General features: G+C 41.8%; 1 protein-coding gene across 3 annotated transcripts in view; it reads left to right on the forward strand.

The window, feature by feature from the left end:
* METTL22 (methyltransferase 22, Kin17 lysine) overlaps positions 1–27242 on the forward strand; it is a 318966-nt gene that overhangs the window by 91484 nt on the left and 200240 nt on the right. For all 3 annotated transcript variants that reach the window (XM_089692103.1, XM_089692094.1, XM_089692109.1), the window contains one exon: positions 9502–9542. In XM_089692103.1, the coding sequence (XP_089548229.1) occupies positions 9502–9542 (41 nt within the window). The remainder of the gene's footprint in view (positions 1–9501; positions 9543–27242) is intronic.

Here is a 27242-nt window from a genome sequence, read left to right on the forward strand (position 1 = left end):
AGTCACCTCCTTTCTGCCTTGCTTATTGCTGATAAAATCTGCCCTCTCATCTCTTTTACTGCACAAGGGGCTTTAAACTACAGGGATGAATACTGGTTAAATGTGTCTCAGACATTGTATGCTTCATGGTCTTGCCTCATTAGCTCAGATACACATCACACAAAGCATACTAGTATTTGAAAGCGCGCGGTAAAGGAATAATTCCAAAAGGGTAAATTAGCATTTTTTTCTTACCAGTCTTTTCAGCTGATGAGGAATACATTTTTTTACTTTATGTTCACTTTATGAGGCACAGTACAGAGAGCCAGAGGCTTGATTTGTCAAGAAGGTTGGCAGAGCCTCCTGTCTCCATGCAGCAAAATATCAAGTTGGAAACGTCCTTAAGTGTATACAAATCCTAACAATGAACTTCTCATGTATTCCCTTTTGTCTACCAGACATACCACTTAAAGTGCTTTGTTATATTTGTTTGATAAGTGCAAAAAATACCTATTGATTTTGACCTAAATATTGTGAGCTGCTAACGTGTGCTCTGTGCCTGTGCAAAGGAAGGGAATATGGAGATGGGGGGCGAGCAGAATTCTGTGTTCTTTGCAATTCATCAGAATTGAAGTAGACAAGAAGGTTTATTACATCCAATTACTGGTTGAAAAGTAGCTTTGTTTGCCTGATGGCCAGTACATATTTTATATTTTAAGTACATGTGGAATCAAACAATGAAAATGTATTTTTTTCTTACCAAGACAAGCTATATGTTCACAGGTTCTTCACTTTCATATTGTGCTTTTGTGAAACCCACTCAAGTTTATAATAAAATGTCATGTGGGTCATGGCAGACCAGAAAATTCAGAGGGGAAAATGTCACAGTACAGAAATGATCTCAAAACACTAGGAACATCAAAAGAAATTTCCATTTCCAGGCTCTCATTATGGGTCAGAGCTGTCAGTTGTGGCTGTAGTTTCCATACCTTTTAGGTCATAAAATTATATGTTTAAAAATCTGTACGGTGTTATATTTCTAATTAAATTTTAAATTTGATTTTTAACAAGGGTATATATTTGGAAGGAATATTTATGCTAACAGTTGTGTATAAAATGACAGTGGTTATAAACAAAGCATATCCTTGTATAGTGTGTACTTGCCGTGATCCAGAGCACCTAGTGTGATTTCTGTCTACTGTGTCATTCCTTTGCTACCTGCGTGAGTAACTTCTGACAGTCTATCAAGCAATCCCAGGAGACATCCCTGCATCTCCTCCATCATACAGCAGATGATTGACAGCCTGAGCTGTGCCTGATTCTCTGTGAGACTGTATAGAGGGGGGTGTGTCCATTGCCTCTACTCAGATGACAATCAGCTCCCTGCTCTCTGCAGTGTGTCTGATTTCAGATATCCTCCTCTTGCCTTCTGGAGCTCAGAACTGCTATATACAATGTGTGCTTTGGTAGACTGTAAGGGAGAGATTAACAGGTACAATTTATGCAGGAGAATTTGTTTCATTTGTTTGAATTTATGAGGAATTAAGCAAACCTTAGACAAAGGAGTGGCTGTGGATGTAGTATAATTGTATTTTGCAAAAGCATTTGACACAATTCCCCACATAAGGCTAATGTGTAAGGTAAAGTCTACAGGCTTGGAAAAATCTGTTTGTAAATGGATAGAAAACTGGCTAAAAGACAAAATTCAGAGGTAATGGTTAATGATTCATACTCTGAATGGTCTAAGGGCATTAGTGGTGTACCCCAAGGTTCAGTGTTGGGACCCTTACTTTTTCATACATTTTTAAATTATATAGCGTTTAGGATTAAAAATCCCATTTCAGTTTTTGCAGATGACACCAAGCTGTGGAATAATGTCCTTACAGAATGTCTCCAAGTTAGAAGATGACCTCAGTGCACTATTTAATTGGGCAACTATGTGGCAAATGAGATTTAATGTTGATAAATGTAAGGTTATGCACTTGGGGGCTAAGAATATGCATGCATCATACATACTGGGGGAGTACAACTGGGGGAATCAATGGTGGAGAAGGATCTGGGAGTTCTGGTAGATCACAAGCTTAATAATTGCATGCAATGCCAAGCTGCGGTTCCCAAAGTGGCTAGAATCCTCTCTTGTATTAAGAGGTATGGACTGCAGAGAGAGAGATATAATTTTGCCCTTGAACAAATTATTATCAAATAGGGATGCACCAAAATTCTGGCGGCCGAAAATAACCCTATTGGCATTTTGCGGAAAAAGTGAGTCAATACAGGTGCCGATAATTGCTCATTTATTGTGGCCCTCAGGCCGCTGACCGCTTTCTATTGGGCAGCTGTGACATCATGGTTCCTCCCTGCTCCATTCTCACTTGTGAAAAAAGACCACAAAAAACAATATTTTTTAACTTTGCTATAAACATATACAATAAAAAATGTAGAAAAATCAAATTTCTTTGTAAATTTAGGCCAATATGTATTCAGCTACATGTCTTTGGTAAAAAAAATCCCAACAAGAGCATATTGATTGGTTGATTGACTTTGCGCAAATGTCATACTGTCTACAAATGGCATTATATATACTGGAATTTGTATTAATTTTTTTTATACTAGTAATGACGTCGATCAGCAACTTATAGCGGGACTGCAATATTGCAGCGGACAATCTGACACTAACTGACACTGTGGGAATCGGTGACACTAATACAGTCATCAGTGCTAAAATATGCACTGTCACTGTACTAATAACACTGGCTGGGAAGGGGATAAACATTTAGAACGTTTATAATTATACGTGATTCGGCACATAGCGGTAAAAGCAGTCAAGCTGCTATAGAGCAGTAGGCAAGAGGTTAAGTACAAGATGCAGACATAACTTGCATGACAAGAAGAGCTGCACTGTTATAAGTTACAGTGATTGGAAAGTGACCTTTACACAGCTGAAGTCCTATTGATAATATTACAGTAAGTTATCTCTTTATAAAAATCAATAAAATTTGTTATATTAGTCACTACCCCTCCCCCCTTTTTTTATTTTTAGCTGGGTTTAGTTTAATATTGTTTAGTGCTTTTTTATTCCCCCTCAGATTTCATTCTAGCTCTAATCTGATCTTACATCACTGCGCTACCAGCAGTGGTGTGGAAATATTTTAAAGTTCCTGATAATGACAGCAACTTTGTAATCTGCAGTGTGTGCTCAGCTAAAATTTCAGGAGGGTGTAGAGTGCCAAGACATTTTTCCACGTCAGGTTTGCTATACCACCTGAAAACACGTCATCCAGTTCAGCATGTAGTGTACAATAAAGAAACTTAAAGAGTGTCCCAAGCACATTTATTTATTTCATTTATTTATTTCAGGTCTTACTCATCGCTTTACATATATATATATATATATATATATATATATATATATATATATATATATATATATATATATATATACAGTGGGGCAGAAAAGTATTTAGTCAGCCACCAATTGTGCAAGTTCCCCCACTTAAAAAGATGAGAGAGGCCTGTAATTGGCATCATAGGTAGACCTCAACTATGAGAGACAAAATGAGAAAAAAAAATCCAGACAATCACATTGGCTGATTTGGAAAGAATTTATTTGCAAATTATGGTGGAAAATAAGTATTTGGTCAATATCAAAAGTTCATCTCAATACTTTGTTATATATCCTTTGTTGGCAATGACAGAGGTCAAACGTTTCCTGTAAGTCTTCACAAGGTTGGCATACACTGTTGCTGGTATGTTGGCCCATTCCTCCATGCAGATCTCCTCTAGAGCAGTGATGTTTTGGGGCTGTCGCTGGGCAACACAGACTTTCAACTCCCTCCAAAGGTTTTCTATGGGGTTGAGATCTGGAGACTGGCTAGGCCACTCCAGGACCTTAAAATGCTTCTTACGAAGCCACTCCTTCGTTGCCCGGGCGGTATGTTTGGGATCATTGTCATGTTGGAAGACCCAGCCACGTTTCATCTTCAATGCCCTTGCTGATGGAAGGAGGGTTGCACTCAAAATCTCACGATACATGACCCCATTCATTCTGTCCTGTACATGGATCAGTCGTCCTGGTCCCTTTTGCGGAGAAACAGCCCCAAAGCATGATGTTGCCACCCCCATGCTTCACAGTAGGTATGGTGTTCTTTGGATGCAACTCAGTATTCTCTCTCCTCCAAACACGACAAGTTGTGTTTCTACCAAACAGTTTTATTTTGGTTTCATCTGACCATATGACATTCTCCCAATCCTCTTCTGCATCATCCAAATGCTCTCTAGCAAACTTCAGACGGGCCCGGACATGTACTGGCTTTAGCAGGGGGACATGTCTGAGTCCCTGGCGGCGTAGTGTGTTACTGATGGTAGTCTTAGTTACGTTTGGTCTCAGCTCTCTGCAGGTCATTCACTAGGTCCCCCCGTGTGGTCCTGGGATTTTTGCTCACCATTCTTGTCATCATTTTGACCCCACGGGGTGAGATCTTGCGTGGAGCCCCAGATCGAGGGAGATTATCAGTGGTCTTGTATGTCTTCCATTTTCTAATTATTGCTCCCACAGTTGATTTGTTCACACCAAGCTGCTTGCCTATTGCAGATTCAGTCTTCCCAGCCTGGTGCAGGTCTCCAATTTTGTTTCTGGTGTCCTTCGACAGCTCTTTGGTCTTCACCATAGTGGGGTTTGGAGTGTGACTGTTTGAGGTTGTGGACAGGTGTCTTTCATACTGATAACAAGTTCAAACAGGTGCCATTGATACAGGTAATGAGTGCAGGACAGAGGAGCCTCTTAAAGAAGAAGGTATAGGTCTGTGAGATTCAGAAATTTTGCTTGTTTGTAGGTGACCAAATACCTATTTTCCACCATAATTTGCAAATAGATTCTTTCCAAATCAGCCAATGTGATTGTCTGGATTTTTTTTCTCATTTTGTCTCTCATAGTTGAGGTCTACCTATGATGCCAATTACAGGCCTCTCTCATCTTTTTAAGTGGGAGAACTTGCACAATTGGTGGCTGACTAAATACTTTTTTTCCCATATATATATATATATATATATAGTACATTCACCTCAGTCCCTAACCCTCAAGGGGCATACAATCTAAAGTCCCTAATTCACATATATACATACTAGGGCCAATTTAGACAAGATCCAATGAACCTACCAGAGAAACCCCACGCAGGCACAGGGAGAACATTCAAACTCCAGGCAGGTGGTGCCGTGGTTGGGATTCGAACCAACAACCTTAATACTGCCAGATGGAAGTGCTAACCATTTAGCCACTGTGCTGCCCACATCAACACCATCTGTTGCCACAGTTATTGAAAAGGCTAAAAAATCTGCAAGTGACAGTCCAAAGCACATGGCAATACAGAGAAGATATTGAAATTTATTGCGTTAGATGACAAGCCATTCTCTGTTGTGGAGGACATTGGATTTTGCAGGCTCATACAACATATTGAGCCATGGTACACACTACCAAGCAGATGTTACTTTGCAGATACCTGTCTACCCGAAATGTTTGACAATGCTGCAAAACACATTCACAAGTTCATGACTACTGACATCCCAGCTCTCAGTTTTACTAGACATTTGGTGTTCAGATGTCAGTCCAGCAAGCCTGCTTAGCCTGACAGCGCAGTGGATTAATGCAAATTTTAAATAGCAAAACATCTAACTTAATGCTCATGAGTTTGTTGGATCACACACTGCAATAGCAATATCTGATGCTTTAAATACAATGCTCAACACTTGGCACATTGCTAAGTCTAAAGTGTCTCTGATTGTCCAAGATAATGCACGAAACATGACAGGCTATGGAGGACAGTGGACTTCAAAACATACCGTGCATGGCACATACGCCACAGTTGGCTGTGAATGAGGGATTGCTGAGTCAGTGCACCATATCAGATATAGTAGCAAAAGGGAGAAAAATTATGGGTCACTCTCTGCTTGCTTATTCCAGATTACAAGCTTTGCAGATACAGTTTGGAACGTCACCAAAATGACTGCAGCAAGATGTAGCCACTCGTAACAACACCTACTATATGCTGCAAAGTCTTCTCGAACAAAAGCATGTTTTAGCTGCATACATTGCAAATTACAAACTGCTGGCAACATTGAGTGCACGTCAGTGGATATTAGCTGAAAATAGTTTGTTCTAACTCCATTTGAACATTTAACAAAAGAAATAAGCTCAGCTAGTGCTTCCGTTGCTGAAGTTATTCCCTTGATTGCTGCACTGAAGCACCTGCTGGGAAAAGAGTCAGACACGGACCATGGCGTAAAAACTGCTAAAACCTTTATTGGAGGCTGTTAATAACCAGTTTCAAGACACAAAGTCCATCCCTCTATACTGTATTGCAACAGTTCTAGATCCTAGATTTTAAGAACATTATTTTAATGAGGAGAAAAAGCAGCGTTCACGGGAAATGATACAGACACAACTTTAAGGGATGATGAAAGCAAATGGTGAAGGAGATTTGATGCGCAGCACAGAGGAAGGTGTACCAGAGAAACGGTTGTGTACAAGTGAAGAACACACTCCCTCACTATCTGATATGTTTGACGAAATGTTACAGGAAAGCACCCAAGTCCATAGCAGTGCCACAACAAGTGCAGCTACCCAACAGCTGGAGATTTATTTAGCTGAACTGCCTATTGCCAGAAGTGGCAATCCCCTTGAATACTGGCACATGAACAAAGAATGTTTTCCATTGCTTGCACAGATTGCACACAGATATTTATCTGCCCCAATCACCAGTACAGAGAGTGAGAGACTATTCAGTATAGCATGTTGTATTCTTGATGAGAAGAGGAACTGTCTTTCCTGTGAGAAAGCTGAGCAACTTGTTCTTAAAGCGAAATCTGCCACTTTCACTTAAATAGAAAGCAGTCCAATTTTCTATGTTAATTGTCTAGTTGTTTTGCACTATAAGCTTCAATTAAAGTTGAACTAAGTTTACATAACAGAATAGAGGGTGGGCCCTTTGCTATTTTGTAGGTTAATTCTGTTACTATTTTGCACAATAATTTATTTCAATTAAAGTTGAAATATGTTTACATGATACAGAATAATGGCCTTCAGCCATTCTGTTTTAGTTCTGTTTATTACTGTTTTGCACAGTAACTTTGCAATTAAAAGGGAAAATTGTATTTTCACTTGCACAAGACGGATTAGAGTCTTTTTGCCATTCTGTTAGGCAGTTATATTGCACAATAATTAATAAAAGTGAAAATAAGTCTACACAAATATAGAGGCTCTTTGCCATTCTATTTTTTGCCTTTTTACTTTCAATAAAAGTTAGTTTACATCAATGGATTGTATTTTTTCAATTTATATTAATTTAAATTCATGTTATTAATTAAAAAAGTCAAATATAATACATACAATTATATTTTTTAAAAACTGTTGGTTTCGGTTTTCCGCCAACCTCATCCTGAATTTTCGGTTTCCACACCAGAACTTTCATTTCATGCACCACTATTAGTAAGATCTCATTTTTAATATGCAGTTTAATTTTGGGCACCAATTCACAAAAAAGATATTGGGGAACTGGAAAAATTTAAGAGAAGGGCAACCAAACTGATAAGAGGCATAGAGGAGCTCAGCTATGAGGAAAGATTTGAAGAACTGAATTGATTCTTTCTTGCGAAGAGGAGTGTAAGGGGGGATATGATCAACATGTATAAATACATCAGTGGTCCATATAGTGAACTCGGTGCAGAGCTATTCATATTAAGGTCATCACAGAGGACAAGGGGGCACTCTTTACGTCTGGAAGAAAAGAGATTTTATCTCCAAATATGGAAAGGTTTCTTCACAGTAGGTTGTGAAAATGTGGAATAGACCTGGATTCTTTCCTCGATACACATAATATAACTGAATACTAACATTTATAGGTAAAGTTGATCCATTGAATATCCCATTGCCGTTTGGTGGATCGTGGAGGGTTTTTTTCCCCTGCAGGAGCAAATTGGATTATGCTTTGCTGGTTTTTTTTGCTTTCCTCTGGATCAACTGTGGTTATAGAATATACATTTTATGCTCCTGGCACAGTTACCGGTGGTTAACAGAAAGCTCCCGATCTCTACTTGCGATCTGGAGCTCACTGATCATGTGACCACTGTGACAGAAAATCTTGGCAGTCACATGATCACAAACCCTGCCCCGCCTCCCGGCATCTAAAACCCATTAAAAGGACCAGGAGGCGCCAGCGCCAAAGGATTTAACTCAGTGACTACTTTATTGGATATACTGTTCATATGAAGAACTAGGTACGACTCACTCTTGAATTACTGCTGGATTCATCAAGGTGCCAAAGATGATTTCTTAGAGATTTGCTGGAAACACACTAATGCTATAGTCCTCCCATACCATGGTATCTTAAAGGATTTATGCTTTGTACACCACATTCTGCCTCTACTACTACCATATAGCAGGAGAAACTGGGATTCTCCAAACAAACCAACTCTCCAGGTTTGCTGATACTATGCCTATTTATATCCTTAAATTCTTGTTCTTAGCTGAGATAGGAGAAACCCTTTCTGCCTTTCTGAACACTAGGTTCTTTGAATACATATGTACTTTCTGCCTGCTTTAAAGTGAAGTTAAACTCCAAGCCAAAAATGTAATATATTACAGTTTACCAGTCATTAGATGTGGTGGCTGTATTAGTTTTCTATTTTAAGACTTTTCCCCCATGTGTTTTCAACTAGTGATCTGGTCACTATTACACCTCCTGTATTATTGCTGCTACTCTGAATAAAGGAGAAAAGGGGCACTTTTGGACAGAAGCATTGTTAATCTGGGGGAAAGGGAGTGTTAGATGTACTAGCAGATTTAGTTACACTAGCACAGTGGAGCTATACTCCTGATAACACTTTTTAAGCAGTTACAGTAAACAGTTGTGTTTCTTTTAGAATAAAAGTTTTACATTAATAAAAGCTGATCATTAATAAAAGCTGACCTCTGTCAGTGGTAAATGGCTTGTCTCATATCTGTAACTGCTACATCTACAGGGCAGCTTGTTCTTTTTAAAAACAGCAGACATACTGGCTAGATCAGCAAATGGAAATTACAGAAATAAAGTCTAAAAAAGAAAACAAATGCAGTCATCACATCTTAGAATTGGTAAGCTGCAATATAATAAATGTTTGCTTTTGGGTTTAATACTGCTTTAATGTTGGCTGTTCTCCAAATTCTTTTATTAACTAGGCAATTTTACATTGTAAATTGCTGCTTACTAGGTTTTTGTAAACACGAGGAACTTTAAAACATAAAAATCCCAAGGGCTCAGCAGTTTTTTGTAACCACCACCTCAGATGTTAATCATTTTTTGTTGAAAACTGATGACAATACAGTATCCTCTTCCTCTTGACCACATCTGCATGCTTTATGTACTGAGTTACAGCTACATTTAGTTACATACTTTAACAAGCAGGTGTATATATATATATATATATATATATATATATATATATATATATATATATACACAGAATGACAAATGTTACATCTTTTCATTGCAGAACATACTATGGCAACACCATTAGAAGATGTTGGGAAACAGGTAAGCGATGAAGTTATACATTTGTTCTTGTTTATTTACTGTTTGTGATCATAGTTAAACATAAAGTGGAATTCTAGCCTATCCTATCTATATCCAATTTAAACAGAAAGAAAGAGACAAAACTATCATGCTGTAGGATACTTTATATATTGCTAACTAAATAAAGTTGTAATGGGATATTGCATGATTTATAAGCTATTGTTCAGAGCTAAACAGCGAAAGACACATTTAAAGGAATTGTTCCTTTTAGCTTAATGTATATATGTTGTAAAAAAAAATGTATCTCTCCTACCTTCATTGATTTACACCGCTTTTCTGATTCTTGACCATGGGGTTTATAGCACCACCTACAGGAGTGGGACACTAGGCAGAAAAATAACACAGCACTGCCTATGGTTAGTCCTAGCTGGTTTAAACCACTTCTATGCTATAGGCAAGCCAGTTATTAATGTTTAGTGTTTCAGTAGTAAGAACCGAGTTCCCTGTTGGGACCTGTGGTTCCATAGCTTTTTCTTTTCCCTTTCTTTTTTTCCTGGGATTTTTCCTGTGGAGACCTTCAGTCAACAGCCAGGCTGGGCAACTGGCTGGATAATCTAGATCCAGTGGTCACCCTAGTTTGGCCAAAGATCACAAGCATACTTTTATCTATGTGCTAGGTTGAATGTGACAACCCCATCCTGGACCAGGGCGGCCAGTGAGTTAAATGTCTTGCAGGAGCACACATGACTGGGTGCCAGAGTCCATGTCACAGTATAGCACAGCCTGACAGTCCCCCTCTTCTGTAGAAAAGAGGATCTGTCATGGGTGTCTTACCCACATGCTCCACTGGATCGGTAAGTAGATGCCTCCTCCTTTCCCTCTCCTCCTGGACGCACAAGACAACCAAGCCTGCGGACAAGTCCTCTTCAGTGTGAATGTTTTCTCCCATCTGTTTCCAGGATGGAGGGGTCATCTTCGTTGCCTGTCGGAAAAGTGGTTCATGAACTGGTTGTGTCCGGCTACTGAATCGAGTTTCCTTCATATCCACCAAAAAAACTTCTTTCCCTCCAATTTTCGCCTTTCACCATTGGGCCCTGTGCAAGAGCTATAGTCCCTGTGCCTGAGCCAGAAAAGTTCCAGAGGTTTTTACTCCAACCTGTTTACGATTCCAAAAAGAATGGGGTTTGTCCGATTTTGGACTTCCATGGCCTTGAATTGCTTTGTGCAGATGCAGACGTTCTAGATGAAACCCATCCAGTTGGTGACTTCTCTTCATCACAGGGATTTGCTGGCATCCATAGGCATCAAGGATGCATACCTGCAGTTTCCCATCTACAAGAGACATCAGCGGTTACATTGCTTTGCAGTTGGGAACGCAAATTATCATATTGTGGCACTACCCTTTGGTTGGCCTTGGTCCCCTGGATATTCTCCAAGGTGCTTGCTCCAGTCCCTGCATTGCTGGGACAAAGGGGGAATGTCTTGATGGGTTGTCTTGAGGACTTGCTCCTGTGGGAGGACTTCCAGGGTGCACTGGCAGACAACATGTAGGTCACAATGCACTCCCTGCTGGACTTTGGATGGGTCCTGAACCTTTTAAGAAGTCTGCCCTGACCCCGACTAGAGGGATGGAGTGTCTAGGCCTGAATCTTGACTCAAAGCAGGCCATAGTGCTTCTCTTGGAGGACGAGTTCCAAAATCTTTGGACTGTGGTTCAGCTACTCGTGTTCCACAAGTCTTTCCTGCAGTCTTGCTTGCAGGCTCAGGGTCTTATGGTGTCTGCTTTCAAAGCGGCCCCATATGTGTAGTTCTGTACCAGAGTTCTGCAGAAGGAAATCCTGTTGACATCAGACTAGTCTTCTGCTTCCCAGGGCAACCAGGTTAATCTGGGCTGGTTGATGAGGGCCTCCCTTTGCTGGTATCTCCAATCTCCTCCCCTACAGGCCAGGAAGTCCTTTTCCCCTCAACTGGATGGTAGTCACAATGTATGCCAACCTGTCTGGCTGGGTAGTTGTCTTGGGTTGGAGGTCGTCACTAGATCGCTGGACTTCAGAGGAGGCTCGGCTACCCATCAGCGTCATGGGACTGCGAACTATCATTCCATTCTGTGTCTGCAGTAGTGCATGAATCTTCTCTGGGGGCTCCAAGTTAGGAGCCACTCGGACAACACAACAGAAGTGGCCACACATTCCTTAATCTGCACTTTCATCCAAGGGATTCGTCATGTAGTATTTCCTGTGTGTTTCCCATTGCTGCCATAAGCTTAGTTACCTGAACTTAGTTATTTAGGCCCTCCAAAAGCCTTCCTTTGAGATTATTCAGAATATTCCCCTGCAACTTTTTCTCAAAGGTTGCATTCTTAGTCGCCATCAATTCTGTGCGGCGGATGTCGAAACTGTGAGTCTTCCTCTCTGGTCTTGTGCAAGGATAAAGTGGTTCATCGTCCATGTCATTCCCTTCATCCAAAGCTTGTGTCATATTTTTACCTGAATAAAGACATTGTCCTGTCATCCTTTTGTCCATGATCATCACATCGTAAGGAGATTGCCGTTTTGTGTGTGCCTGCCTGCTATAGCCTCCTTCTGGAGTTCAGATTCTTTTTTTGTTCTCCGGGATGGTCTAAGGCTACCTTCACACTGAGGAGTTTTTGAAGCAGTGTTGCGTTAAAAAAAGTGCCTGAAAAGCTCCAGAAAAATGATTCTCTATATATGTCTATGTATGTCATGTATGTTTTCACACTGGGGCTTTGTGCTTCTGTTGAGGTGTAAAAACTTGCAGCATCTTTGGAGCATGTTTGTTCATTAAAAAAAATGCCCCAAAAACGCCTCTTCCCATTGAAATCAATGGAAAACGCCTCAAAAACGCCTCCAAGAAGCGTTTTTGGTGCAGTTTTTAAGTAACATGTCCTTTAAAAAAATGCCCTGAAAGCGCGGTAAAAACGCGACAAAAACTGCAGATGCGTTTTTGCAGCAGATCAGTGTGAAAATAGCCTAAGAAAAGGCCTGGTAGCCTCCTCTGCTACTATATCCCATTGGCTTCAGCAGACAGTTGTTCTAGCATAAGCTAATAAGGGTCAGGCTCCGCCCTTCCCCGTTTATGGCACGCTTCACCAGAGCGATTAGTGACACCTTGGTGTTCCAACTTCAGGTGTCTGTGTCTCAGGTTTGCAAGGCACTTTTAACTTTTAAAAAACTTTGTTGCAAATTCCTGTTTCTGCTCTGAAGAAATAGCTGTTTGTTCTACCATAGCTTTTGGATATTTCTGAATGGAAGTGTCTAGTTAATTTTAGGCAGCTGGTGCAATTTCTATGTTTTGATGAGAAAAGTTGCAGTGTCTGCATTATTATGAAAGGTATTAATCCTTAAGCAATATTTCACAAAAAATTAATTTTTGTTGAAGAGGATCCCTAAAACCCAACTTGTATCTTACTTCAGAGTAGGAAGTTACATTTCTGTGGTGTTCTGTACTCCAACTGTGTATAGAATACCTCCAGGTTGCCATACTGCATTGAATTTTACAGAGAATTACAACATTACAGATTGAAAAGGAAGGTCATTTTAATTGCATCACATTACAGTACGGCTTGTGTAGCAATTGAATATGATATGTGATTTTTTTTTTTTATTTTCTATGTTTTCCCAGGGAACTATTTTTTAGCTCCTTCCCACCACATCTTGGCAACCAAGTCGAAACAGCTTCACGATCATGTAATCGCTGTGATTGGCTGTCTTAGTGATTACAGGACGTGGTGCCCATCCTGCTGGCTTCCAAATGTAAACAGAGATGGGAGCTGTCAGTGACAGCTTGGCCAGTGTGCTGGGAGCATGCAATGAATGCACTCAGCACACAACCTCAGAGCCCCATGGAAGCATATGTGCTGCAGCTGGGCATTAGGACCCACCAGTCCAGCCACCATACACATGCGTTATGCTGTTGCAGACAAGTTAAGAAAGAATGCAGCAGTACAGCAGTCGTTTCCTTTCATATGCTCTATCCCTGGTTGAAACCTCAGATGCAGCTGTATGGTGGGATGCAGGTACTAAGAGGATTTACCTTACTGGTGTAATTCAGTAGCCCAAATACCTTTATTCAGTCTTAGGACAGGCCAGGTCCCAAAGGCCCCCTTTTCTATAATGCAATATGCAGAAAGGAGAGAGCCTGTAAACAGCAGTAACACAGTAGTGTTTTTTGTTTAGTTTTTTTTTTATTCCCTTTTGTAAAATAGTTTTATTGCCTATTGACCCTGCCAGTAGATGTTTTTTTTTGTTGCTTTTCTACTTCCTGCAATCACTGACAGCACTATGGTATAATTGCACAGAAGCATTGTCACCTGGTGGGACAGGTTCATCTAAGATGTAGTTTAAACAGGACTTTAATTATGAGAAAAAAACTAATAAAATCTAATGTCCGCTATTATTGACAGACAACATCATATGTCATGTTTTTGTTTTGCTCATTGATACACTGTAAAATAACAATAGAATATGTGTAAAGGGAGGAAAGGTTTGATGAGAAAGACAACAGAATAGGGCATTAAAGCCAGGTGAGAGAATTTACTGTAGAGGAAATATCGCGAATAAAATATGGAGGAGAAAAAGGAAAAAGAAGAGAGCTGTTTGAAAAGGAAGAAGGCAAAAAGAGGTTAGTGTAGTAAGGAACTGGCTTCAACCAAGTGTCACTATATAGAGATAATTATGGAATTCTACTTGGTAATATAGTGAAATGTTTGAATGCTAACCAGAAGAAATAAAAGATCAGACAATGAAAATGTCAAAGTCAAATGTTATGACCCAAAAATAGAACTGGTAGTCCCATAATATAAGAAATACGTTAAACATTAAACACAGAAGACTTTTGGTATGCATTTAGAAATGATAAAATAAGGTGGGTTGACTTTATAGAGATGTATACATGAACTAATTATTCAGGTGTGGGAGAAGAAACAAATACCAGAAGAACGTATATTGATATAAACTTACACAGAGCCACTCCATATTAAGATAAAAAAATATATATATATATACAGTCAGGTCCATAAATATTGGGACATCGACACAATTCTAACATTTTTGGCTCTATATACCACCACAATGGATTTGAAATGAAACTAACAAGATGTGCTTTAACTGCAGACTCTCAGCTTTAATTTGAGGGTATTTACATCCAAATCAGGTGAACGGTGTAGGAATTACAACAATTTGCATATGTGCCTCCCACTTTTTAAGGGACCAAAAGTAATGGGACAGAATAATAATCATAAATCAAACTTTCACTTTTTAATACTTGGTTGCAAATCCTTTGCAAGTGGGAGGCACATATGCAAACTGTTGTAATTCCTACACCGTTCACCTGATTTGGATGTAAATACCCTCAAATTAAAGCTGAGAGTCTGCAGTTAAAGCACATCTTGTTTGTTTCATTTCAAATCCATTGTGGTGGTGTATAGAGCCAAAAATGTTAAAATTGTGTCGATGTCCCAATATTTATGGACCTGACTGTATATATTATTATTATTATACAGTATTTATAAAGCGCCAATAGTTCGCTCAGCGCTGTACATTACAAAGGGGGACAGAACATGTGACAGAACAATACCAATACAATGCAAAACATGAGGGGATTGAGGGCCCTGCTCTTTCGAGCTTACAATCTAGGAGGGAGGGGATGGTGGCACAGGAGGAGATAGCTGTGGGGGATGGAGTGGTAGGAAGAGTGGAGGAGGTTGGCAAGTTAGCAGGGGGTGGGGTAGGCTTCCCTGAAGAGATGGGTTTTCAGGGTGCGCCTAAAGGAGAGGAGAGTAGGTGATAATCTGATGGGTTGGGGCAGGGAGTTCCAGAGGATGGGTGACACCCTGGAGAAGTCCTGGAGGCGGGCATGGGAGGAGGAGACCAGGGAACTAGAGAGAAGGAGGTCTTGTGAGGAGCGGAGTGTGCGTGCTGGGCGGTACTTGGATATTAGGTCAGTGATGTAGTTCGGGGCAGTGTGGTGGACAGCTTTGTACATCAGCGTTAGGATTTTGAATTTGATCCGTTGGGCAATCGGAAGCCAGTGGAGGGATTGGCAGAGGGGGGTCGCGGAGATGGAGCGGTTGGAAAGGTGAATGAGTCTGGCAGCCGTATTCAGGATCGACTGAAGCGGGGACAGCCAGCGGCGAGGCAGGCCAGTGAGGAGGGAGTTGCAGTAGTCTAGTCGTGATATGATGAGGCAGTGGATGAACTGTTTAGTGGTTTCTGGGATTAGAAACGTGCGGATTTTGGCGATGTTGCGGAGGTGGAGTCTGCACGAGTTTGTTAAAGATTGGACTTGGGGCTGGAAGGATAGGTTGGAGTCCAGAATGACACCAAGTACTCTGGCCTGCGGGGCGGGTTTGATGGTAGCGTTGTTCGATGTGATAGAGAAGTCAATGGGGGGTGGTGTCCTGGGGGGAAGACAAGAAACTCGGTTTTGGAGAGGTTCAGTTTAAGGAAGTGGAGCGACATCCAGTCTGATATGTCGCTCAGCAGGTGTGTGATTCGGGCGGAGACCGAGGGGGTGAGGTGGGGGGTTGAGAGATAAATTTGTGTGTCGTCGGCATAGAGGTGGTAGTTGAAGCCGTGAGAGTGTATGAGTTGGCCAAGGGAGGAGGTGTAGATGGAGAAGAGAAGGGGCCCGAGGACAGAGCCTTGAGGGACCCCAACAGAGAGGGGGAGTGAGAGGGAGGTGGTAGCATTATAGGTAACGCTGAAAGAGCGTTGTGACAGGTAGGATGAGAGCCAGGAGAGAGCAGAATCTCTGAGGCCGAGGGAGTGTAGTTTTTTGAGGAGGAGGGGGTGGTCGACTGTGTCGAAGGCCGCAGAGAGGTCAAGGAGTAGGAGCACTGAATAGTGGCCATTAGCTTTGGTGGTTAGCAGGTCGTTGGAGAGTTTGAGTAAGGCAGTTTCGGTGGAGTGTAGGGGACGGAAGCCGGACTGTAGGGGATCGAGGAGGTGGTTGTCGTTGAGGTGAGAGCATAGGCGGGTGTAGACTAGGCGCTCGAGGAGTTTAGATGTAAATGGGAGCAGGGAGATGGGTCTGAGGTTGGTTGGGCCATTAGGGTCCAGGGAGGGCTTTTTAAGTATGGGGGTGATGTGTGCATGTTTCAGAGGGGAGGGGAAAGTGCCGGAGGAGACTGAGAGATTGAAGATGTGGGTGAGGGAGCGTAGAATGGAGGGAGGTCATAGGAGTTGTGAGGGGATAGGGTCGAGGGGGCAGGTGGTGAGGCGGGCATCAGAGAGGATCTTGGAGACTTCCTTGATGGTAGTAAGGTCAAAGGTGTGGAGTGTTGGGGGAGCTTCAATATGAGGAATGTAGGGTGGGGTGGAAGAGGAGGTCAGAGCAGTGGTGGGGCCGTGGGAGAGGGGTGATGAGGGGATAGCTGAGTGAGGGGGAAGGGGGTTGGAGGGAGTTTGAGCAGCGACGAAGTCCCTGCGGGTTATGTCGAGGGGGAGGGGGGATGAGGGGGTAGTTGTGTGAGAGGGGACAGGTTGAGAGGGCGTGTGAGTTGCGGCAATGTCCTTGCGAATTGTGTCAATCTTGTTTTTGAAGTGATTGGCAATCTCAAGGGCAGTGAGTGAGGTGCTGGGCGGAGGTGGGGGTGGCAAGAGTAGAGAGTTGAAGGTGGAGAAGAGTCGGCGAGGATTGGAGGAGAGGGCCTTGATGAGGGTCAGGAAGTAGGCTTGTTTGGCAGCATGGAGGGAGGAGGTGTAGGTTTGGAAGGCAGATTTGTAGCGGGTGAAGGCTTGTTGGGATTTTGTTTTGTGCCATAGTCGCTCCAGGGCACGACTGTGTCGTTTGAGGGTTTTGGTGTGATCAGTCTGCCAGGGCTTGAGCGGTTGGGGTCTGATGTTGCGTGTGGTTAAAGGCGCTAGTGAGTCAAGGGCTGTTGAGAGCGCGTTGTTGTAGGCGGTCATAGCCAAGTCGGGGCAGGACAGGAGGAGGATGCTGTCGTGGAGTTGATCAGCTGCAGAGTGGAGGGGGGCAGGGTTAAGGTTGTGGAGGTTACGGCTGGTAGTAGTGTGACATTTGGAGGGGTAGGCGTTGCAGGACGAGGAGATAGAGAAGGTAATCAGGTTGTGGTCAGAGAGAGGGAAGGGGGTGTTAGTGAGGTTGTGGGGAGCGTAGCGGTTGGAGAAGACAAGATCAAGGATATTACCGTCAGAGTGGGTGGTGGATTGTATGCACTGTGCAAGTGCAAAGGAGGAGGTTAAGTGGAGGAGATGGGATGTGTCCGGGTTGTCGAGGTTAACAGGGATGTTGAAATCCCCAAGGATGATGGTGGGTAGCTCAGAGGAGACGAAGAAGGGTAGCCAGGAGGAGAAGTCATCCAGGAACCGGGGTATGGATCCAGGAGGCCGGTATATCACAGCAATCTTCAGGGGGGTTATATGTGTGTGTAAAAAAAAAAGCAACATATAGACTTTGAAATCCAAAGTTAGTATCCCAATCTTTAGGGTCTGGCTATGATGGTACCGCTTATAGAGGATTAATGACATAGACGCCCTAATCAATAATGCGTATAGCTCTGTAGAGTGTTATTACATTAAAGGTGTGCTTGTCCACATCCAAAAATTCAACATGTTTTGCATGTAGTGTAGCTTCCTTTTATATACATCCATCGCTTGGGTTGGTAGTCCATCTGAAGCCCTTGTGTCCACCCCTAAGACCTGTTTTTGCACAGCTTATGCTATCCAGCCATCTTGATGTGAGCATGAAATCTGTTTATCTGTTTGCGATATGTTAAATTGTATATTACGATGGTCTATGTAAAAACTAATGTTTTGTCTTTCATTATATGGTGATACCCCATAATCATTGGTCCTGAAGAAGCCACGCTATATGCAAAACGTGTTGACCTGTTGGATGTGGACAAGTACACCTGTATTGTAATAATAGTCTACAGAGCTATACACATTATTGATTAGGCTGTCTTTGTCCTTAATCCTCTCACCATGCTAGCCAGGCCCTTATGATTTGAATACTGGCTTTGGATGTTAATGTTTGTATGTTGTTGTTTTTTTTTTTTTTAATTATGTAATAAAATATTTGATTTTTATTTTAGTACGGAGTGTCTCATACATGTGCCGATAAAGTCCAACATTGCTGTAGTGGGAGTATTCCTACCAGTTTTTTTGTCTGTAAATATATTTGGATGTGGCACAGTGGAGGTTTTCAGCTTTAAATATAAATTTGCACTGTCTGTAAAAAAAAAAAAAAAAAGTAAAACCATATGTAAGAATCATCATCCATCTCCCTTCTAAATGGTGCATATAAATAATCACAAGAAATATTGTAAGGCCAGGAAAAATAATACTCAACAATACAAAAAAAAAGAAAAGGTGAAGTGCAATGGTGGTTTGAGACAAGTATATCTCATGTAATTTCTATAGGGCCATCTCCTAAATCACTCCTTAATAGGACGAAAGCCCCTTAGTGTCTTGTGTGGCTCTGCTGTGCTTTCCTGGACCACAGGAAGAAAATCCAGGCTGGCAGGATGTGCTGGGCCATAGCTTCAACAACTTGATATACAGCCTGGGGCGGCTCCTTGTCCTTTTTTCTTTTGATTTTTTTTTCCTCCTCATTTTCGTGCTCTTTTCCTTCCCTTTTCTGTGTACTCCTCATCCTTTGGGAAATGTACCCTCAACTCATATTGTGCTGGCAAATTTAAAATGTTTGATTTCCCATTCATCATTCTGACAATAGCTACCAGGACACGCAGAAAGAATGCATCTACGCAGCAGGAACAGAGATGACATTAAAAACCTCACCAAAGGTCCAACCCTTCCCTACTCATTCTAAAGGTTAAGAAAATAGGTTTTGGTTATGCATACACTTCAATGGGCATTGCCTATGGAGGGATGTCCATATAAGAAAAATCAAAGAGCAAAACAACTACTGGTATGCCGCTTTCCAAAAACCCTGGTACAACAAAAGGATGGGGCAGTTTGTTAAGCCCAACCAACAAGGGCCGAGGGCACAGCATTTCTCTCTGCCCAGCTGTCTACAGCCTTTCCACAGACTGGCCACCCAAAAATACAGTCTCATCCACATATCCTTCCATTGCTTAAACAACAGTAACACCAACAGCATCACTCATAAAAACAGATAAAAGTGACGGCAGAAAAAGACCGAGTGGTCCATCTCGTCCCAAGCATGTTTGAAGCTATTTATTGTTGACTGGCTTACTACCTCTGCTGGAAGCTTACGATATTCCAAGCATCAACTACTCTGTCAGTAAAATAGTACTTTCTGAGATTTGTTTTGAACTTTAATCCAGTTAGTTTAAGGTCATGTGCCTGTGTTCTTGATTTTGGTTTCATGTTGAAAATACTGCCCTCCTCAACCTTGTTCACCTCCTTGATGTATTTAAAGGTTTCAGTCATGTCTCCCCTTTCCCTTCTTTCCTGCAGACTGTACATGTTAAGTTTCTTAAGTTTCTTGATACGTTTCACCACCCAGACCTTTCACCATTTTTGTTACCCGTCTCTGGACTTGTTCTATCTTTTCAATATATTTTTGTAAGTGAGGTCTCCGCAACTGGACACAGGATTCTAAATGAGATCTAACTAAAGATCTATATAGGGGAATCAGGACCTCCTTCTGCCTGCTAGTGACCCCTCTAGTGATGCATCCTAGAATTCTATTTGTTTTCCCCACTGCCTGGCCACACTGTTTGCTCATTTTGCAGTCATCTGAAATAAGTACCCCCCTAGTCCTTTTCCTCTGAAGTGCTGGCCAACAATATACCCCCAATGCTGTACTCTCTCAAGGGATTCTTTTTACCTAGGTGCATTACTTTACATCTAGAAACATTGAACCGCAATTTCCACTTTTTTGACCAGTCTCCCAGCAATTCCAAATCATGTTCCATGTTACATACAGCTCCAGGGATATCATCCCTATTGCATACCTTTTGTGTCATCAGCAAAAAGACATACCTTACCCAACAAACCTTTAGTTATATCACTTACATATAGATTAAATATAATTGGACATAGTACAGAGCCTTGTGGTACACCAGTGACTGGTCTCTTTTCCGAGTGAACCCCATTTACAACCACACTCTGGTATCTATCCTACAGCCAGCAGCATATCCACTGAACCACCCAAGGGTGAAGTCCTAGCTTGTACAACGTTTGTATTAGATCATTATGTGGAACTGTATTAAATGCTTTGCTGAAATCAAGATATGCTATGTCCACAGCACCACCCTGGTCCAAAACATTGGTAATATAGTAAAAAATCCAGTCAGATTAGTCTGACATGGACATGATCTGCCCTCAGTAAAACCATGCTGCTTTGGATCCTGCAAGTTGTGTGTTTTTAAGTGATCAATGATCCTTCTTTTCAGGATTGATTCCATTAACTTAACGATAACCGATGTTAAACCCACTTGATTATAATTGCCAGCTTCTACCTTGCTGCCCTTCTTGTGGATAGGTACAATATTAGCTGTCCGCCAGTCATGGGGAACTTCTCCTGTTAGAAGAGATTGATTGATTAAAAAGATCAGTTAATTGTCCAGCAACTATACCTCAAAGTTCTCTTAGAATTTGGGATGAATACCATCAGAGCTCATTTCTTTATTCATCTTTAAATGAACCAGCTCCTTTGCTACCACTCAGTTGTATGGTGGCAATCAGATGGACCAGTCCCATGAGGAACAGGACTGCAGCAATTTTTTACAGCAAGGCTTATAAGGGAATATATGCTTTTCACAATGCGTTTTGATAGCCTCGTGAACTCCTGGGTTGCCCGACAGTTGGACAACTGCCTAGGGCTTGCTTAGTATACACTGTAAGTTCTGGCTTGTCAGCTCTCCAGTGTGCTGTCTGAGCTATTTCTCAGTGCGTCAGGTGATGGCTGAGAATCGGAGTCAGATGTCAATAGACAGTATGAGGCAAATTAACATTTCAAAAGATGACTTGAGTCCTAGATCAGTAAGCATTTTGTACCCACAACGCCCTATCCTGGTGCACATTATTATACATTTTTGACTCGGGACAGGTGGTTAGGTGGGCTTTAGAAAAAAGTTTAACAACCTCCTCTATAGTAGCTGTGTTAAACAAGGGAAGTATAGATGGTGCAGGTGGACAAGGAGTGTAGGGTGAGGGAGATATCTGTACAGTGGAGATCTCGTCACGAATTGTATCAATTTTATTTTTGAAGTGATTTGTGATCTCCTAGGAAGTGAGTGAGTTAGTGGGTAGAGGTAATGAAGGATCTCCTGGGAAGTGAGTGAGTTAGTGGGTGGAGGTAATGATGGATGAAGTAGAGAGTTAAAGGTAGGGAGACTGCGTGGGAGGGTGTTATTGAGAGTGATGAAACAGGTCTATTTGGCAGTGTGGAGACAGGAATTGTATTTTTGAAGGGCAGATTTATAGTGGTCGAAGTCTTGCTGGGTCTTAGTCTTATGCCATAAACGTTCCAGAGCACGGATTGCTTTTTGAGGCATCTCCTATCGTCTGTTTGCCAGGGCTGTAGCGGTCAGGGCCTAATTCTCTGTGTAGTGAGGGGGGCCAATGTTTCCATGGTGGATGACAGTGAACTGTTGTAGACAGAAGTGGCCAGGTTGGGGCAGAACAGGGCTGAGATTTTGTCTTAGAGACAATCTGTTGCAGAAAAAAGAAGAGAAGGGTTAAGATAGCAAAGGCATCTACGGGTAAATTGGGCAGCGATGGGGTTCAGTTAGAGCAGTAGATCATCGGCAAAGGCCGCCACTTTGTATTCCTGATTGTCTATCCTAAGGCCCCGGATATTCTGATTAGCTCTTTGCTTATTCAAGAATGGTACTAGGGTTAACAAATATCAGAGGCGAAAGCAGGCAACTCTGGCGAGTGCCATTGGTGATGGGAGAGGCGCTGGACAGGTGGCCGTTAACTCTAGCTGTTGGAGTAGAATATAGTGCCAAAATACTAGCACACATGCATGGGCCCATGCCAATTGCCTGGAGCACCGCTGACATATAGTCCCAGGCCACCCTGTCAAACGCCTTCTCTGCATCAAGGGAGAGGAAAAAGCCTTGTTGTTTGCTAGTCGAAAGCCAGTAGTGCAAATTAAGTGCTTTAATGGTGTTGTCTCTAGCCTCTCTGCACGGCATATAGCCCACTTGATCCAAAGAAATCAAGGAAGGGAGAACAGCAAGTAGCCTATTGGCCAGGATCTTAGCATACAACTTAATGTCGATGTTGAGTAAGGATATTGGCCTATAGCTAGAGGTTTGTGTGGGGTCTTTGCCTTCCTTTGGGAGAACTGTAGTGTGAGATTTAAGTAAATGACCCATGGACTTGTGAGAAGAAGGCAGGGCATTAAATGTTTTGAACAGCCATGGGAGTAGAACTCCAGCGAAGCTCTTTTATATAACAGACAACTTAAAATACTAAACAGACGACAGGTGACCTGTTTCTCCATCCATCTCTTTCAGCTCTTACCCAGTCTGCTTATTCATCTCACCACTCTGTAACATGCACTCCCTACTCCTTCTTCTCACAGTTGTATCCTCTCTCTTCAAACTCTCTCTCTTTTACCCCTTTTCTCCACCCCACAGCTTATATATATCACCCACACTTCTGTCTTCAACGTATTACTGTACTCATCAACTCCTGCTAATTCTGAACCCACATACTAATAAAACCTCCAGGATCCTAGTACCTGTCCCTCTATATACAGTAAGTCATACTCCCATATTACCTCTCTCACCTTTCTGCTTCTCCTAAGATCTGGAGACATTCCCCAAATCCTGAACCGCCATCTTTTTCCTTTAACCAACACACCTGGCACCCCCTATCCTCTAACAGAGGCCGCAATCCACACAATCTGGTTATGATTTCTCTTCTTCCGAGAACCAGCTTTCCCTTTTCCTGTTCCCTTTGGAATGCCCCCTCTGTCTGTAACACACTTACCTCTGTCCATGACCTTTTTATCACAAACTTCTTTACCTACTTGCAATTACAGAAACCTGGCTTCATGAATTTTCTCCTGCTGCCCTCTCCCATGGTGATCTCCTCTGGACTCACTCTTCAAGGCCTAGTGGACATAAAGGAGGTGAAGTTGGAATCCTCCTATCTCCTCAAAGCACTTTTCAAGTCCTTCATTCACCTCCCTATCTGTCCCTTGCTGTGATCTATCGGCTTCCTGGACCGGTATCAAGCTTCCTTGATTACTTCTTTGCCTGGCTACCCTGATCTCTCTCTTTTGAAATTCCCACTATCATTCTCGGTGACTTCAACATCCCTGTTTATCTTAACACTCCTGCTACATCTAAACTTCTGAGCCTAGCCACTTCTTTTGACCTAAAACAATGAACACATACTTCTTCTCACTCTAATGGTAACTGCCTCGACCTTGTATTCTCCTACCTATACACTCCTTGCAACCTCACTAACTTTCCTTTTCCTCTCTCTGATCACTCACTTATTAGCTTCACTCTCTCCTTGTCTTCCAACTACCAAACAGTTACCCGTAGACGCCTTTGCTATCTTAACCCTTCTCTTCTTTTTTCTGCAACAGATTGTCTCTATGACAAAAGCTATGCATTTGGTCAACGCGGCTAGACTTTGCATTCCGGTCCATTAGCAATCTACTCGTGTGCCCTTAATCAAGGAATGGTTCTCTGGAATAAATGAAATAGAAGAGATGGAGGAACTGATCTGTATATCTCAAGATCGATTACACAAGTTTATAACTGTCTGGTCTTGCTGGTCTCATTTTAAGACTACTGAGCAATACAGGAAATACATATAATAGACGGCCTTAATACTATAGATGTACTGTGATCTCATTTCCTGCTCTTGGGTACATTGTACATTTATTTCTTCTATGATGGGCCATTTAGAGGGGGTGGAGTTGTGGGGGTCAGAATATGATGTGGTATACCGGCTCTTCCCCTTCCCTTTCCTTCCCAATATCCTCCCCCTCCCTTTTTTTTCCTCCTTCTTTCTTTTTATCTTTTTATTTCTATTTGGTTTCTTATTCACCCCTTGCAGCCGAACGACCTTGGTAGGAAACCTCCCTTGAATACAAACCTAAGGAACTTTAACATGGCCTAATGGCCTCCCTTTTTGTGGCTATGAGGTTTGCTCCACAGATATTATTTTGCCCTTAATTGGAGATTTTCTATACGTGGATGTATTCATATGTTGTAGGGTTTGGGGTATTTTATACCAATTTTTGGCTATTGGCCTACGTTTCACTTGTACACTATTTTTCTTTCTTCTATTGAGCATACTTTATATTTCTTTTGACTCTTTGCTCACTGATTGTTCTCAGTTCTATATGGTAACATGATTGCTACTTGCACTTGTAATTTGTTGTATACCATAAATCAAAAAAGTTTATGGCAAAAAACATAAATGGATTTTATTGGGATTTTATGTGATAGACCAACACAAAGTGGCACATAATTGTGAAGCGGAAGGAAAATGATAAAAGGTTTTCAATTTTTTTTACAAATAAATATCTGAAAAGTGTGGCGTGCATTTGTATTCAGCCCCCCCGAGTCAATACTTGGTAGAACCACCTTTCGCTGCAAGTACAGCTGCAAGTCTTTTTGGGTATGTCTCTACCAGCTTTGCACATCTAGAGAGTGAATATTTTTCCCATTTTTCTTTGCAAAATAACTGAAGCTCTGTTAGATTGGATGGAGAGCGTCTGTGAACAGCAATTTTCAAGCCTTGCCACTTGTTCTCATTTGGATTTAGGTCTGGACTTTTACTGGGCCATTCTAACACATGATTATGCTTTGATCTAAATCATTCCATTTTAGCTCTGGCTGTATGTTTAGGGTCATTATCCTGGTGGACTCTTAACATGTTTTCTTCTAAGATTGCCCTGTATTTGGCTTCATCCATCTTCCCATCAACTCTGACCAGCTTCCCTGTCCCTGCTGAAGAAAAGCATCCCCACAACATGATGCTGCCACCACCATGTTTCACGGTGGGGGTGGTGTGTTCAAGGTGATGTGCAGTGTTAGTTTTTTGCCACAAATAGCTTTTTGCTTTTAGGCCAAAAAGTTCAGTTTTGGTCTCATCTGACCAGAGCACCTTCTTCCTTATGTTTGCTGGGTCCCCCATGTGGCTTCTCACAAACTGCAAATGGGACTTCTTATGGCTTTCTTTCAACAATGGCTTTCTTCTTGCCACTCTTCCATAAAGGCCAGATTTGTGGAGCACATTTGTGGACTAATAGTCGTCCTTTGGAAAGATTCTCTCACCTGAGCTGTGGATCTCTGCAGCTCCTCCAGAGTCATTATGGGCCTCATGGCTGCTTCTCTGATTAATGCTCTCCTTGCCCAGCCTGTCCGTTTAGGTGGACGGCCATGTCTTGGTAGATTTGCAGTTGTGCTATACTCTTTCCATTTTCAGATGATGGATTGAGCAGTGCTATTTTTTTTATAACCTAACCCTGCTTTAAACTTTATTTATACTGTGATTAAATTACACACAGGTGGACTCTATTCACAAATTAGGTGACTTCTGAAGGCAATTGGAGTAAAGGAGGTTGAATACAAATGCATGCCACACTTCTCAGATATTTATTTGTAAACATTTTTGAAAACCATTTATCATTTTCCTTTCACTTTACAGTTACAGTTGGCTTCATATACATTTGGACACAGGCACAATTTTCATACTTTTGCTCTGTATGCCACAAGAGTAAATTAAAATGAAACAAGCCAATTTGAAGTGTAGACTTTCAGCTTTAATTCAAGGGGTTGAACATAAATATCAAGTACAAATTTTAGGAACTGCAACCATTTTTATACATAGTCCCTCCATTTTCAGGGGCTCAAATGTAATTGGACAAATTAATATAATCAGAAATAAAATGTTTATTTTTAATATTTTGTTGAGAATCCTTTACTGGCAATGACTGCATGAAGTCTGAAACCTATGGACATTACCAAAGTTTGGGTTTCCTCCTTTCTAATGCTTTGCCAGGCTCTAACTGCAGCTGTCTTCAGTTGTTCTTTGTTTGTGAGTCTTTCTGCCTTTAGTTTTGCCTTCAGCATGTGAAATGCATGCTCAATTGGGTTGAGATCAGGTGATTGACTCGGCGATTGCGGAATATTCCACTTCTTTTCCTTCAAGAGCTCCTGGGTTGCTTTTTCAGTGTGATTTGGATCATTGCCCATCTGTACTGTGAAGTGCAGTCCAATCAACTTTGCTGCATTTAGCTGAATCTGGACTGACAGTATATCTCTAAACACTGCAGAATTCATCCAGCTGCTTTTGTCTTCTGTCACATCATCAATAAACACCAATGGCCCAGTGCCACTGGAGGCCATGCATGCCCATGCCATCACACTGCCTCCACCATGTTTTACAGATGATGTTGTGTGCTTTGGATCATGAGCTGTTCCAAGCCTTCTTCACACTTTTTTTATTCCCATCATTCTTGTACAGATTATTCTGCATTTCATCCATCCATAGAATTATTTTCCACAACTGGTGTGGCTTTTTTAGATGTTTTTTTGGCAAAGTCTATTCTGGCTTTTCTATTCTTCAGGCTCATGAATGGTTTGCACCTTGTGGTGAACCCTCTATATTTGCTCTTGTGAAGTGTTCTCTTGATTATAGACTTTGACAATGATACGCCCACCTCCTGGAGAGTGTCCCTTGTCTGGATGTTGTGAGTGGGTTTTTCTTTACCATAGATAGAATCCTGCCATCATCCACCATTGTTGTCTTCTGTGGACGTTCATGCCTT

This window comes from Staurois parvus, unplaced genomic scaffold (genome assembly GCF_062004578.1).
Source record: "Staurois parvus isolate SC_StPar_1 unplaced genomic scaffold, SC_StPar_1.0 ptg000022l, whole genome shotgun sequence".
Classification (NCBI taxonomy): domain Eukaryota; kingdom Metazoa; phylum Chordata; class Amphibia; order Anura; family Ranidae; genus Staurois; species Staurois parvus.